A 14,525-nucleotide genomic window follows, 5' to 3' on the forward strand; every position below is an offset into this window, starting at 1 on the left:
AGCAGGTGTGACAGAATAAACTCCGCTGCAAAACTTTAAGACCATCAAATCCGAGTTAGCACATACCTGCAATTAATTACCTTTCAGAGTTAACGTGTTCTTGCTTTTGAACTAAGTTAAATTGTATCGTAAGTAAAGACATTTCAATTAAACACTCATGGTGACTGATTTAAAGCAGTGTTCTAAATTACGCGTTATGGTCTTGTGGAAACCCTACACTTTACATTAAATATCCAATTTGATAGAGTAGCTGCATTGACTTCTGTCAAATAAATCTATCGAACACTCATTTGGGGCGGCAGTGGTTAGAGCGTTTGACTAGTAACCAAAAGGTTGCAAGATCGAATCCCCGAGCTGGCAAGGTAAAACTCTGTCGTTCTGCTGTTAACCCACTGTTCCTATGCCGTCATTGAAAATAAGAATTTGTTCTTAACTGACTTGCCTAGTTAAAGGGGGAGACAAATGTAGAGCCCGGTTCAATCAGATGCGCTTGAGTTTTGCGCTTGCAGTTGTCAAATCCATAAACTGCTCCCGGCATTATACCTAAGTGGACGTTGCCATTGGCTGGGCAGTTGCATTATTAAAATAAATCCAATGCATCCTTGTTTACAAGTTGAACACAGATGTGTAATCTACACCTCAATTAGGCTGATAGAAATTAATTTTCGTTTAATGATTTTCAATTTGAGCGTCATTATTTCTATAGGCCTATAACCTACACGTTCTCGTTCTGAATTTCTAACGAGTGGGAGGGTGTGACTTCATTAATCACAAGAGCAGCTGCTCGCCGATTGGAAAGCTCCTCCAATGCAGTTCTACATCCCACACCGCCAAAACATCAGCTATGGGGGTGTCAGCTATTGCCTGTTAAAGAGCAGCAGTAAAAACTAACAATATATACAGGTGGGTGCCAGTACAGAGTCAATGTGCGGGGGTACCGGTTAGTTGAGGTAGTAGGTAGAGTTAATTCAAGTGACTATGCATAGATGACAACAGTGGTTGTGTTAACATGTGAACTCTAAATTGAATACATGTGAAAATATGGTTTCACATACAGAGAATTGGATGTACTCATCTCCTATCCTGCCACTCAATGCCTTGCAACAAAAATAGTTCATAGTCATCTTTCTGTTAACAATACAACACTTTGGTGTGTGTATGGTCATGGATGTTCTCTGATTTACTTGCATGCAACACTGAGGGGAAAAAGGTAAACTTGCCAGTAAACCTCATAGTACACCAAGGTTAAAACAGACTGGACATGTGAGGTATTCAACCTTTTTTGGTATTTAGTATTTTATTAGGATCCCCATTAGCTGTTGTGAAAGTAGCAGCTACTCTTCCTGGGGTGCACACAACATGAAACACATTACATCACTTCTTTTATAAGAAACAGTCACTCTCCTCAACTCTTAGCCAAGAGAGACTGGCATGCATAGTATTTATATTAGCCCTCTGATTACAATAACGAGCAAGACATGCCACTCTGTTCTGGGCCACCTGCAGCTTAACTAGGTCTTTCCTTACATCACTGGACCACATGACTTGGAGGATGAATGGATGTAGATTATTTATTTATTGAAACCAACTTGTTTTGATGTAGTCAACTCCACGTATTGGTGAGAGAGAGGGTATTGATCATGTTCAGTACAGCTATGTAACTCTTTCTATTCTCTTCCATTTCAGATGGGGGCGTTTGCGAGCATTGACGACATTGCATTCCATTCAAACATACCTGTGGCAGCAGATATAACAGTAGCCATAGTGTACGCAGTGTTTGGTAAGTAAGCTCTCTCTTCAAAAAGGATTCACTTACACCCCCAGTTAGCCACATGTGACGGAAAACAGAGCCACGCTGCTTTAATTCAAATAAATGTACTGTAGGCAGAAACGAGAGGATGAAGCATCTTATTGTACTGTAACATGACCTACTCTATCAGTCAGCTTCCTGCTGTGAGGATAATTCTGCTTCAGCTGAGACATGTTCACCAACTCAACATGATGCCAGACTATACAGTGGGACTAAATGTGTGTGTGTGTGTGTGTGTGTAGGGAAGCTGTATTCCCCAAGACACACAGAAATACACGTGTGTCTCATCTTGGCTTCTGAAAAGAGAGGGCGTTAGTTCTGTCGATGGTTGAGTTGTGCGCCAAGGCCACAACGCTGTAGAAATCTTTCCCAGATTGACTAGCTAGCTTTCCACCAAAGGCTTTGATCTTGAAAGCATTACTGGAAACTTTTCATATCTAATATAGAATATAGCATTAAGCTCTGAAGAGATCTGATATAACATCAGTGTCTCTGAACACTTCACTTAATATTCCTTCTGAACACTGGGATTTATTTTTATTTATTTCAAACATATTCCTTAACTGTACTGTTTTTAGGCATATAAATATAATTACTAGAATGGACATACCCCCAGACGATGGCCATTTGACAGTACATCCATTCCTGTTCTAGTATTTTTATTTCTACATATGTATAGTTGAAGTTGGAAGTTTACATACACTTAGGTTAGAGTCATTAAAACTCGTTTGTCAACCACTCCACACATTTCTGGTTAACAAAATAGTTTTGGCAAGTCTGTTAAGACATCTACTTTGTGCTTGACGCAAGTAATTTTTGCAACAATTGTTTACAGGTTATTTCACTTATCACTCACTATCACAATTCCAGTGGGTCAGAAGTTCACACACTAAGTTGACTGTGCCTTTATAACAGCTTGGAAAATTCCAGAAAATGATGTCATGGCTTAAAATGACAATTTGAGTCAATTGGAGGTGTACCTGTGGATGTCTTTCAAGGCCTACCTTCAAACTCAGTGCCTCTTTGCTTGACATCATGGGAAACTCAAAAGAAATCAGCCAAGATCTCAGAAAGAAATTGTAGGCCTCCAAGTCTGGTTCATCCTTGGGAGCAATTTCCAAATGACTGAAGATACCACCTTCATCTGTACAAACAATAGTATGCCAGTATAAACACCATGGGACCACAGTCTTCTTACCGCTCAGGAAGTAGACACGTTCTGTCTCCTAGAGATGAATGTACTTGTGCGAAAAGTGCAAATCAATCCCAGAACAACAGCAAAGGACCTTGTGAAGATGCTGGAGGAAACGGGTACAAAAGTATCTATATCCACAGTAAAACGAGTCGTACATCGACATAACCTGAAAGGCCGCCCAGCAAGGAAGAAGCCACTGCTCCAAAACCGCCATAAAAAAGCCAGACTACGGTTTGCAACTGCACATGGGGACAAAGATCGTACTTTTTGGAGAAATGTCCTCTGGTCTGATGAAACAAAAATAGAACTGTTTGTCCATAATGACCATCGTTATGTTTGGAGGAAAAAAGGGGAGGTTTGCAAGCCGAGGAACACCATCCCAACCGTGAACCACGGGGGTGGCAGCATCATTTTGTGGGGGTGCTTTGCTGCAGGAGGGACTGGTCCACTTCACAAAATAGATGGGTTCATGAGGGAGAACAATTATGTGGATATATTGAAGCAACATCTCAAGACATCAGTCAGGAAGTTAAAAGCTTGGTCGCAAATGGGTCTGCCAAATGGACAATGACCCCAAGCATACTTCCAAAGTTGTGGCAAAATGGCTTAAGGACAACAAAGTCAAGGTATTGGAGTTGCCATCACAAACCCCTGACCTCAATCCTATAGAAAATGTGTGGGCAGAACTGAAAAAGCGTGTGCGAGCAAGGAGGCCTACAAACCTGACTCGGTTACACCAGCTCTGTCAGGAGGAATGGGCCAAAATTCACCCAACTTATTGTGGGAAGCTTGTGGAAGGCTACCTGAAATGTTTGACCCAAGTTAAACAATTTAAAGGCAATGCTACCAAATACTAATTGAGTGCATTTAAACTTCTGACCCACTGGGAATGTGAAGACATAAGCTGAAATAAATCATTCTCTACTATTATTCTGACATTTCACATTCTTAAAATAAAGTGGTGATCCTAACTGACTACCTCTTGAGAATATAGGGGGTGCTGTTTCGACTTAGCATAAATTCGTCTCCAAATTAAACTGCCTAGTACTCAATTCTTGCTCGTACAATATGCATATTATTGTTATTATTGGATAGAAAACACTCTCTAGTTTCTATAACCGTTGGAATTATGTCTCTGAGTGGAACAGAACTCATTCTACAACACTTTTCCTGACAGGGAGTGAGATTTCAGAAATCTTGGCCTCTGGTCCCAGGTCAGTTTTAATGTCCCTGTGAATCCTATGAGGATACAAACACTGCCTACGCCTTCCTCTAGATGTCAGTAAGTGGTGACAATTTGAATGGAGTCGATTGCGCAATCAGGGCCTGTATAAAAGACCAAAGACCGGATGTACCTTTCTTTTGTCCCCTGCGCTTGACGCACGATGGACGTCGGACTGGCCTCTTTCCAAGCTTTGGTTTAGCCAGTAATATATCGCCGGTCATGTTTTTACTCGTTATAGGTGTTAACAACATCATAAGGTAGTTAATTCAAACCGTTTTATAGCAATTTATATCCGTTTAGTGCGATTTTGAGGCATTTCTTTGTGACGCCCTTCCAAGAGCTGGGCACTTTTCCTGTAGATACCGAACGTTAGTGGCCATTTCGACGGGACAAGAGGACATCTTTCGACCAAAAGACGATTAGACCGGAGAAAGGATACATTGCCCAAGATTCTGATGGAAGAACAGCTCATAGTAAGAACTATTTATGATGATAAATCGCTGTTCTGTTGAAAAATGTTAAACGCATATATCGCCATTTTTTTTGTGTAGCTTCGCTTTGGCGGACCCGGTATTGCACAGTAAGGATAATTTTAGAAATGTAATTCAGCGATTGCATTAAGAACTAATTTGTCTTTCGATAGCTGTCCACCCTGTATTTTTTAGTCAAGTTTATGAATATTTATTCATTAGACTAGATCACTGTCCAATATGGCGCCCGACATTTTCAGGCCAGTTTTGCTACTATTCTCATTGTATAACCACGGTTTTTTGTGGCTAAATATGCACATTTTCGAACAAACTCTATATGTATGTTGTAATATGTTACAGGAGTGTCATCGGAAGAATTCTGAGAAGGTTAGTGAAAAAATTAATACATTTTGGTGGTGATAATGCAATCGCTCTTTTTGCCTTGAATCAATGCTCGGGTAACGTTTGCACATGTGGTATGCTAATATAACGATTTATTGTGTTTTCGCTGTAAAACACTTAGAAAATCTGAAATATTGTCTGAATTCACAAGATCTGTGTCTTTCCATTGCTGTGAGCTGTGTATTTTTAAGAAATGTTTTATGATTAGTAATTAGGTAATACACGTTGCTCTCTGTAGTAATTCTAGTCGCTTTGGGGAGATTTGTGATGGTGGCTGCAATGGCAAACTATGATTTATACCTGAAATATGCACATTTTTCTAACAAAACCTATGCTATACAATAAATATGTTATCAGACTGTCATCTGATGAAGTTTTTTCTTGGTTAGTGGCTATTTATATCTTTATTTGGTCGAATTGGTGATAGCTGGTGATGGAGTGGAAAAAATAGTGGAGTAAGAAAAATGGTGTCTTTTGCTAACGTGGTTAGCTAATAGATTTACATATTGTGTCTTCCCTGTAAAACATTTTAAAAATCAGAAATGATGGCTTTATTCACAAGATCTGTATCTTTCATTTGGTGTCTTGGACTTGTGATTTAATGATATTTAGATGCTACTATTTACTTGTGACGCTATGCTAGCTATGCTAGTCAGTGGGGGTGGTGGGGGGTGCTCCCGGATCCGGGTTTGGGAGGTGTTAGAGGTTTTAAGACAGGGAATTTTTACTAGGATTAAATGTCAGGAATTGTGAAACTGAGTTTAAATGTATTTGGCTAAGGTGTATGTAAACTTCCGACTTCAACAGTATAAGCCTCTAGTTGGTGTCCTCAGCTGTGTCTGTCTCTGTGGTAATTCTCACAGCAGGCTACTGAGTGGTATCTCTCTCTGGTCTGCAGGCATGTGCTCTCTGTTTAGCAACAGCACACTGCTATACGTCTCGTACAAGAAGAAGCACCTGCTCAAACCTGCTGAGTTCTTCATAATCAACCTGGCCATCAGCGACATGAGTCTAACCCTGTCCCTCTACCCCATGGCCATCACCTCCAGCATCTACCATAGGTACTGTACACACCTGTTTACACTACATAGCCAAGCCTAGCAAATATCTACCACAGGTACTGTACAAATAACAGTGAAATAAGGAAGTACCCAGGCCTGGTACTGTATGCAATTTTACACTCAAGTCCAGCCAAGCCGAACTGTGCTGACCTGGTTACTTATCCACTAGAACCTCCTGGAAAGAATCAAGTGAAAAGGAAATGTCCAGGCCAGCACAGTGCAGTTCGGTTCAGCATGAAAGACACCTTACAGTACTGCCAAGCCACAGTAACAGCCTATTGGAGAGGAAAGGCTTCACATGTGACTGGCTCCTGTACTTCAGACAGAGATGGAGGAAACGGTAGTGTTTTGACTGAAGGCTTTGATGTCTAACGCTGGCCATGTGCCACCACTCTGTGTTAAGGCAGATTAGTGAAGGTGTTGGGTTTGTATTAAACTCTTCTTTCCAATTGTCAAGGCTCAATTAGCGATCTGGTTTGGTCGTGTGGTCACAGGTGCTGTTTTATACTATACATGGAGTGCTAAACAAATGACTAGTGTTCCATCTCCGACTCTTTCTTTCTGTCTCGGTCATTCTCACATTAAATTTCTTCCTCCTTTTCCCCTTTCACTCCCTCTTGCTCTCTTCCCCTCTCTCTCCTCTCTCAGGTGGCTGTTTGGGAAAACAGTGTGTTTGATCTACGCGTTCTGCGGCATGTTGTTTGGAGTCTGCAGTCTGACAACTCTCACCCTGTTGAGCATGGTGTGTTTTGTGAAAGTATGTTATCCTCTCTACGGTAAGTTATCAAAGAGCCTGGCCCTAGTCTTGCCCATGGAATTGACATAGTTTTGAAATGTACTAATCCTAAGTGGGTGACTTTTGATTTATTGACTGAAAATTTAAGAACTAGATAATTCCACAGTGACCGAACACTCAGCCACTGCTTTGATGGCTAATGAGTCTACTAGCGACTAGCCGACTCTCAATTAGTGTGGCTTATGATGTTGCCAAAAAATGGTGCTATTCAGTTTTAAATTCTGAGAATGTCCTTTTTTGCAATAGTACTGAAGAATTGCATCTGCTTGGATGTTTTAGCCGAGACACACTTAACCAATTTGAACAATTGTTATTCATTGCTGTTCTTTTGAAATGTGGCCTAGTATGTAATATAATGGGTTAGTTATCCATATATTTAGTAAATCCCATGTGCACTATACATATCCAGGCCTGGGAATTAGGAAATAACCCCTCGGAGCATTAAACAGTTCAGAAAAATGTGTACTTCTCAAAATATTACCCTATGACATGTTCACTTTGAGAAACATCATGTTCCCCTGCAAATCCACCCCAGAATCTCTAATGATGACCATGCTACCCTATTAAAGGTGCAATATGCAGAAATCATGTTGCCACTCCCTGGTTGCTAAAATTTGAATGGTTTGCCTAATTTCATTTTATGATAATCATTGCACCATCTAAAATGCTGTGAATATATATTTTCAATAACCCAAAATATTAAATATTCAGCTGTTTGAAGCTGGTGTACAAAACTGAAAGTAAAAGCCGCTAAAATGAAACAGAAAGCATAGAAAAGATGGATGGATTCTTAGACTTGTTTTCTATGCGAATGACAGATCTATAACTCACATTTTTATGTGAATAGGGTCGGGTTGCCAAAAAAGTTACATATTGCAGCTTTAAACTGACTGTCCATCTCCCTATCCATCCGTCCATCCATCCAGGTAACCGGTTCAACCCCGTCCACGGCCGTCTACTGATAGCCTGTGCATGGGCTTGGGCCCTGGTGTTCGCCTGCTCCCCTCTGGCCCACTGGGGTGAGTATGGTCCGGAGCCCTACGGCACAGCCTGCTGCATCGACTGGCGCCTGTCCAACCTGCATCCCGTGGCTCGCTCCTACACGGCGGCGCTCTTTGTCTTGTGCTACATTGTGCCCTGCTGTGTCATTGTGGCGTCCTACACGGGCATCCTGATGACGGTCCGAGCCTCCCATAAGGCCATGGAGCATCACGAGGCCCGGCAGACCAAGATGAGCAACATCCAGGCTGTTATTGTGAAGGTGAGCATGGTGTGGTCTCACAGGGGTACTGTAAAGCATGCTGTGACAACTGTTGATTTTAAAAAGGGATAAATACATTTGATTGGTTGATCCATTTTGGGAAAGTAATTAAATTGCCTATTGTATACTCACAACTAGGGCCACTTCATGTATTGTAATAGGAGGTTTGTTTTTGGACAGGGAATAGGAGAATGGCACTATACAGATGTATTGTGTCCGGTCCTGTCTGGGTTAATGTTTTTATTTCACCTTTATTTAACCAGGTAGGCTAGTTGAGAACAAGTTCTCATTGTCATGAATAGGATGCTCAGTCAGTACGCTTTCAAGACATTCCCTCATTAATACTGCAGAAAATGGCTAACAATAATGATGCTTCATTTTGTCCTCCCTTTTTGCTCTCTCTCTCCTGCATTACTGTGTTCCTGTAATCACCCCATAAGAGCTTTATAAGAGCACTCATCCTCTCCGTCCTGTACAGTATGTGCCAATAGAACACACACACACCTTCCCCTTGCTACTAGCCCTGCTTCAGGGGTGACGGCCCCTGCTCATCCGTTCATACCTGTGATTATTGGTGCAAATCTTATCGGGAAACACACTGGCTGGGGACCCTTCTCCGAGGCTTGATTCCAACGCTGTCTGCATATTAAAAAGAGGGTCCAGGGGTCAGAATAAAACTAATTTGGAGGAACAAAGTGATAGGACAGATCGGCTGGGAGATAATCTACTAGCCATCCAAATCAAAAGCATCTCGGAGACAGGGGACTCTTTGTAGCGCTCAGCCCCATCACTCTCTGTTTCTCTCTCCAAAAGTAATCTATATTCTTCAGCACTGGTCAAAAATGGCTAAATCTCCAACCTTCCATTCTTAAGCAAAATTCTGGATCAATTGGTTTTCAAACAGCTACATTATTTAAGTGACAACTGTATTTTAGAAAAATTCCAATCAGGTTTTCGGGCCCACCACAGCACAGACAGCCTTAAAGTGGTAAATGATCTTAGAGCCAACACCGATGCCAAACAGCTCTCTCTCCTTGTACTGGAGAGAGCATTCGACACTGTTGACCATGATGTCCTTCTGGACAGACTGGAGAGGTGGGTTGGCCTCTCCGGTCCTGTTCTAAATTGGTTTCAGGACCTGTTTTTTTTGTCACCCTTAATGAACATAACTCAAATGCATATCGCATGTGGCGTTCCACAAGGTTTGATTTGGGGTCTGGTACTGTTCAGAAAGCACAGCATTCATTTTCACTGCTACGCAGACAATACACGACTTTACATTTCTGTGTCACCAGAGGATTTTAGCTCCACGGATAAATTATTAGACTGTATATGTGATTTAAATACTGGAAGCTTCTCCAGCTAAATCAAGACAAGACTGAGGTACTTATTGTTGGAGCCAAAGCACAGGGAGAGTCAGGTCATGTCTGGTCTACCCAAGAAAGCTATTGGTACACTGCAAAACATACAGAATTCTGCAGCACGGGTACTGACCAAGACAAGATGGAGAGCACACATTACACCGGTTTAAGGTCTCTGCACTGGCTGCCTGTGAGTTTTATAACTACTTTTAAGATTCTCCTACTGGTTTAAATCAATCCACGATTGTGCATCCCAATACATGTCAGACATGCTTTTACGTTACAGTGCATTCGGAAAGTCATCAGTCCCCTTGACTTCCTTCACATTTTGTTACAGCCTTATTCTAAAATTTATTAAATTGTTTTTTTTTACTCAATCTACACACAATACCCCATAATGATAAAGCAAAAACAGGTTGACATTTTTGCAAATGTATTAAAAATAAACTGAAATATCACTTACATAAATATTCAGTACTTTGTTGAAGCACCTTTGACAGTGATTACAGCCTCGAGTCTTCTTGGGTATGCCGCTACAAGTTTGGGATACCTGTATTTGGTCGTTTATCGCATTCTTCTCTTCAGATCCTATCAAGCTCTGTCAGGTTGGATGGGGAGCGTTGCTGCACAGCTATTTTCAGGTCTCTACAGAGATGTTCGATTTTGTACAAGTCGGGGCTCTGGCTGGGCCACTCAAGGACATTTAGAGACTTGTCCCGAAGCAACTCCTGCGTTATCTTGGATGTGTGCTTAGGGTCATTGTCCTGTTGGAAGGTGAACCGTCTCCCCAGTCTGAGGTCCTGAGCGCCCTGGAGCAGGTTTTCATCAAGGATCTTTCTGTACTTTGCTCCATTTATCTTTCCCTCGATCCTGACTAGCCCCCCAGTCCCTGCAGCTGTTGAAAAACATGCTGCTGCCATCATGCTTCACTGTAGGGATGGTGCCTGGTTTCCTCCAGACGTGACGCTTCACATTCATGCCAAAAAGTTCAATCTTGGTTTCATCAGACCAGAGAATCTTGTTTCTCATGGTCTGAGAGTCCATTTGGTGCCTTTTGGCAAACTGAAAGTGGGTGTCATATGCCTTTTACTGAGGAGTGGCTGCCGTCTGGCCACTCTGCAAAACTCAACCAATCAGGCCTTTATGGTAGAGGCGGTTGTCCTTCTGGAAGGTTCTCCCATCTCCAAAGAGGTCCTCTGAAGCTCTGTCAGTGACCATCGGGTTCTTGGTCACCTCCCTGACCAAGGCCCTTCTCCCCTGATTGCTCAGTTTGGCCTGGCGGCATAGCTCTAGGAGGAGTCTTGGTGGTTCCAAACTTCTTCCATTTAAAAATGATGGAGGCCACTGTGTTCTTGCAGACCTTAAATGCTGCAGACATTTTTTGGTACCCTTCCCCAGATCTGTGCCTCGACACAATCCTATTTTGGAGCTCTACAGACAATTCCTTCGACATCATGGCTTGGTTTTTGCTCTGACATGAACTGTCAACTGTGTGTCCTTAGACAGGTGTGTGCCTTTTCCAAATCATGTCCAATCAATTGAATTTACCACAGGTAGACTCCAATCAAGTTGTAGAAACATCTCAAGGATGATCAATGGAAACAGGATGCACCTGAGCTCAATTTTGAGTCTCATAGCAAAGGGTCTGAATACTTATGTAAATAAGGTATTTCCGCTTTTGTTTTATACATTTGCAAAAAAAAATCGAAACCTGCTTTTGCTTAGTCATTATTGGGTAATGTGTGTAGATGATGGGGGGGGGGGGGGGGGATATTTAATACATTTTAGAATAAGGCTATAACAAAATGTGAAAAAAGTCAAGGTCTGAATACTTGCTGAATGCACTGTGTGTATGTGTTAATTATTTTTTTTATACATATATTTATTTATTTTTATAGTTGTCTAAAATTCACAAGTTTTGAAAAACTCACATGCTTCTATAACTCTCCTCCCCTTGGAATGAGCCGAAACAACAAAAAAACGAATCTCCAATATGGAAATGTAGAGTCAAAATAAATCAAAGCTTTTCCTTTTTTTTTTTCTTTTTTTTTTTTTTCAAATCTGTGAACTAGGCCATTTATTAGGTGTGAAAAATACTCCTCAGCAACCCCCGGCCATGCCGTGATCCATACAAAAACGCTTCACCTATATATTTTTTTCTCTCTCCATCCAATCAATGGCAGTCAGGTAGGCTCTGATGTCCCTTGCTTTAAACCTTGATGTTAAAAGAATCTCAATGGCCTGTTTCAATCATTTTATCCTTGGGAGTCAGCCAGTTGTGTATGGAGTGCAATCTGCCAATAGACCTTGTTGAACTGTTTACATTTGCACTCTTTCCTTCCCCCCTTTTCAATTTTTTCTTCTCCAGCTGAGTGTCGCTGTCTGTATCGGTTTCTTCGCAGCGTGGAGCCCTTATGCTGTGGTGTCGATGTGGGCAGTGTTTGGACACATGGATAACATCCCACCTTTGGCGTTCGCCGTGCCTGCCATGTTTGCCAAGTCCTCCACCATCTACAACCCCATTATCTACCTGCTGCTCAGGCCTAACTTCCGCAGGGTGATGTACCGAGACCTAGTGAGCCTTCGCAGGGCCTTTCTGAAGGGCTGCCTGTGCTCCTGCTCCCAGGGCGCTGTGGTGAAGTGCCACTCCCACTCCGGGGTCCGGGTCGGCCTCCGTTCTGCAGACGTCCGGGCCACGGCCAGTCCTGTTCCCCCACCTCGTCCGCCCGCCAAGCCCTCGCCGGGTCCAGAGGTTGCACTAGCGCCTGCGAGAAGTGCAGCGATGCCTTCGAGTGCTTCAGACACTACCCAAGAGGTTGCCATGGCGGCACCAACATCCCCAGCTCCTCAGCCAACGTTTACGCACCTCAGGATCAGCTCTCAACAGAGCCCCAGCTGCAGTCGATGACGCAAAAACAGATGCGGAAGCAGAGGCGGCAGCAGAAAAAGCAGGAAGCGTGTCATAAGCAGTCCCTGCGAGCCACCATGCACGGCAAAAGGACCTCGGAGATCGACAACCTTCAGATCAACTTGGAGATGGTGCCGGGACACGCTAAAGTTGCCTGGCCCTAAAATGTTATATATTCATTCTGGTTTTATAGTTTTTTTTTTTTTACATCTCTGGTATATATTTTGCAGTTGATATAGAAATAAATTCCATAATTTAAAATATGTTTTCTGTCAAGATAGACAGACAGTGACTCTTTTGTTAAAACATACTACTTATTAAAAACCTGGGTTGTCCCTCGGGGATTCATGTGGTCTGGAGGAGATTACAGTGGAACAGAAGTGAAGGACCTGATGGATTGGGAAGAAAACCACAGGTACAATACTGTTTTCTGTGTGCGGTAATAATTGGTTGGACACATGACAATGGAAAGCCCAACCAACTTTGACATCAGTCCAACTTCCTCTACACACCAATTCAAACCATTGTTTACACTTTGCTAATGCAGGTACATGGATGCTGGAGTTCTAATGTAGATAACAGGTTGGTTTAGTACAGTGTGGCTTTACTCAACATGAAACTACATTGTTGTCTGGATGTATAAAAGAGATAGATGAGAGATAATCAAACATATGTATATACTGATACTTTTCAAGAGATGACAATAGACGAGTGAATTCGCTACTCACTCAACAATAAAATAACAAATTCAACAACTGTGTATAAAAGTGCAACACAGAGGAGGGGAGAGCGTGAGCAAGGCAATTAAACAAATACAAATTGAGCAACTGTAGATAGTCCAATTCAAAGTGAACGAGAGAGTGGGGAGGACAAAACAAGCAGAAACAGATGTGTTTTCTGGTATTGACTCATTGTGTGTGAAAACTGGTTGTTAAATATGCATGACAGTCATCTGCATGTGATGTCTTCCATCACACAGGTCCCCCCCAAAAAATATCTACAAGCTGTCGATTCCCTCCAATCCTGTTACAAAGCAATTGAACCTTCCTCCTGTTTTCCACAACTGAACTAACTTTGCCATGCACCTTCTCTCTCTGGCTAACTATTGAAATCTGGTGTTTTAATCATTCATTTAATTACTAACTTCCTATTTGAGAATATAATGATGCAAAGATAAAAAATATTGTTTTGTAGTCTTGGTTAAAGTAAACAGTTGTACTTAGAGTGAATAATTTGGGTCCAATTGAAACCATGTTGATTTAAACAACCTTAAAATTGATGGATATAATTATTGGGTGGAAAACCGACGCTAATCCACGCTTGCATTAGCTGATCTATTCATCAGTCATTCATGCAGAGATTAATTTGCTCCTGTTTGTGAAGGGAATTCATGAAAGCAACAGGCTCCAGCCTTGATTAGAATATTAGTATTACAATATGGGAAGGTTGCCAGAAAACATAAATCAATGTCTTTAAACAATGTGTTGATCTTATCGCTTACTTATCCCTAATCCTTTTTAAAACATTCAATTAAAAGTGTTTCACAGCAGCAGCCATGTGGTGGTTAGAGTTGGTCCACTGGGGTTGGATAGATCTGGGATTGGGTGAGTCCGACCCCCGAGGAGAAGCTTCTTGAACACAGCAGCTCGATGGTCTTCTAATCTCATGCATCTGGGCTCTACCCATGTTTATTTTGCTGTCTGAGCAAACTATTTCATAATCTGGGGCCTGTTGCACAAAACTAGGATAAGGGATTAAGCCAGGATATCTTGGTGATCCTGGCTCAATTGATCCGTAATCCGGTTGCACTAAAGATGGATAGGGGGCAGGAGGATATGTTATGGTATAAATTACCATGGAGATTTATTCTGTGGAGCTAGCCTGCTCCAGACCAGGCTAAATTCCAGGATCTATTTAATCTCATCCCTAATGTCAGTCAGCAGTCACCACAAATGGAAACCAATAGTTATTTCACTGCTCACTATACATTGTTATCACATATAACTAGACCCACTGTCATTATTTAAACGTTTGTG

General features: G+C 41.9%; 1 protein-coding gene across 1 annotated transcript; it reads left to right on the forward strand.

Annotated features, from left to right (window-relative positions):
• The first annotated feature begins 1,556 nt into the window (after positions 1-1,556).
• LOC120055311 (opsin-5-like) lies at positions 1,557-12,653 on the forward strand. The gene is made up of 7 exons (XM_039003187.1): positions 1,557-1,562; positions 1,687-1,780; positions 6,001-6,163; positions 6,812-6,939; positions 7,886-8,220; positions 11,950-12,301; positions 12,334-12,653. Exons 1-7 carry the CDS (start codon positions 1,557-1,559, stop codon positions 12,651-12,653), a joined length of 1,398 nt encoding a protein of 465 aa, XP_038859115.1.
• The last annotated feature ends 1,872 nt before the right edge of the window (positions 12,654-14,525 follow it).

This window comes from Salvelinus namaycush, chromosome 11, assembly GCF_016432855.1.
Source record: "Salvelinus namaycush isolate Seneca chromosome 11, SaNama_1.0, whole genome shotgun sequence".
Taxonomy (NCBI): Eukaryota; Metazoa; Chordata; class Actinopteri; order Salmoniformes; family Salmonidae; genus Salvelinus; species Salvelinus namaycush.

Bases quoted from the DNA above. Each gene is read 5' to 3' on its own strand.
- LOC120055311 (XM_039003187.1), top strand. The intron at 1,781-6,000 runs GTAAGTAAGCTC...TCTGGTCTGCAG, and splicing joins CATAGTGTACGCAGTGTTTG to GCATGTGCTCTCTGTTTAGC. The intron at 6,164-6,811 runs GTACTGTACACA...CTCCTCTCTCAG, and splicing joins ACCTCCAGCATCTACCATAG to GTGGCTGTTTGGGAAAACAG.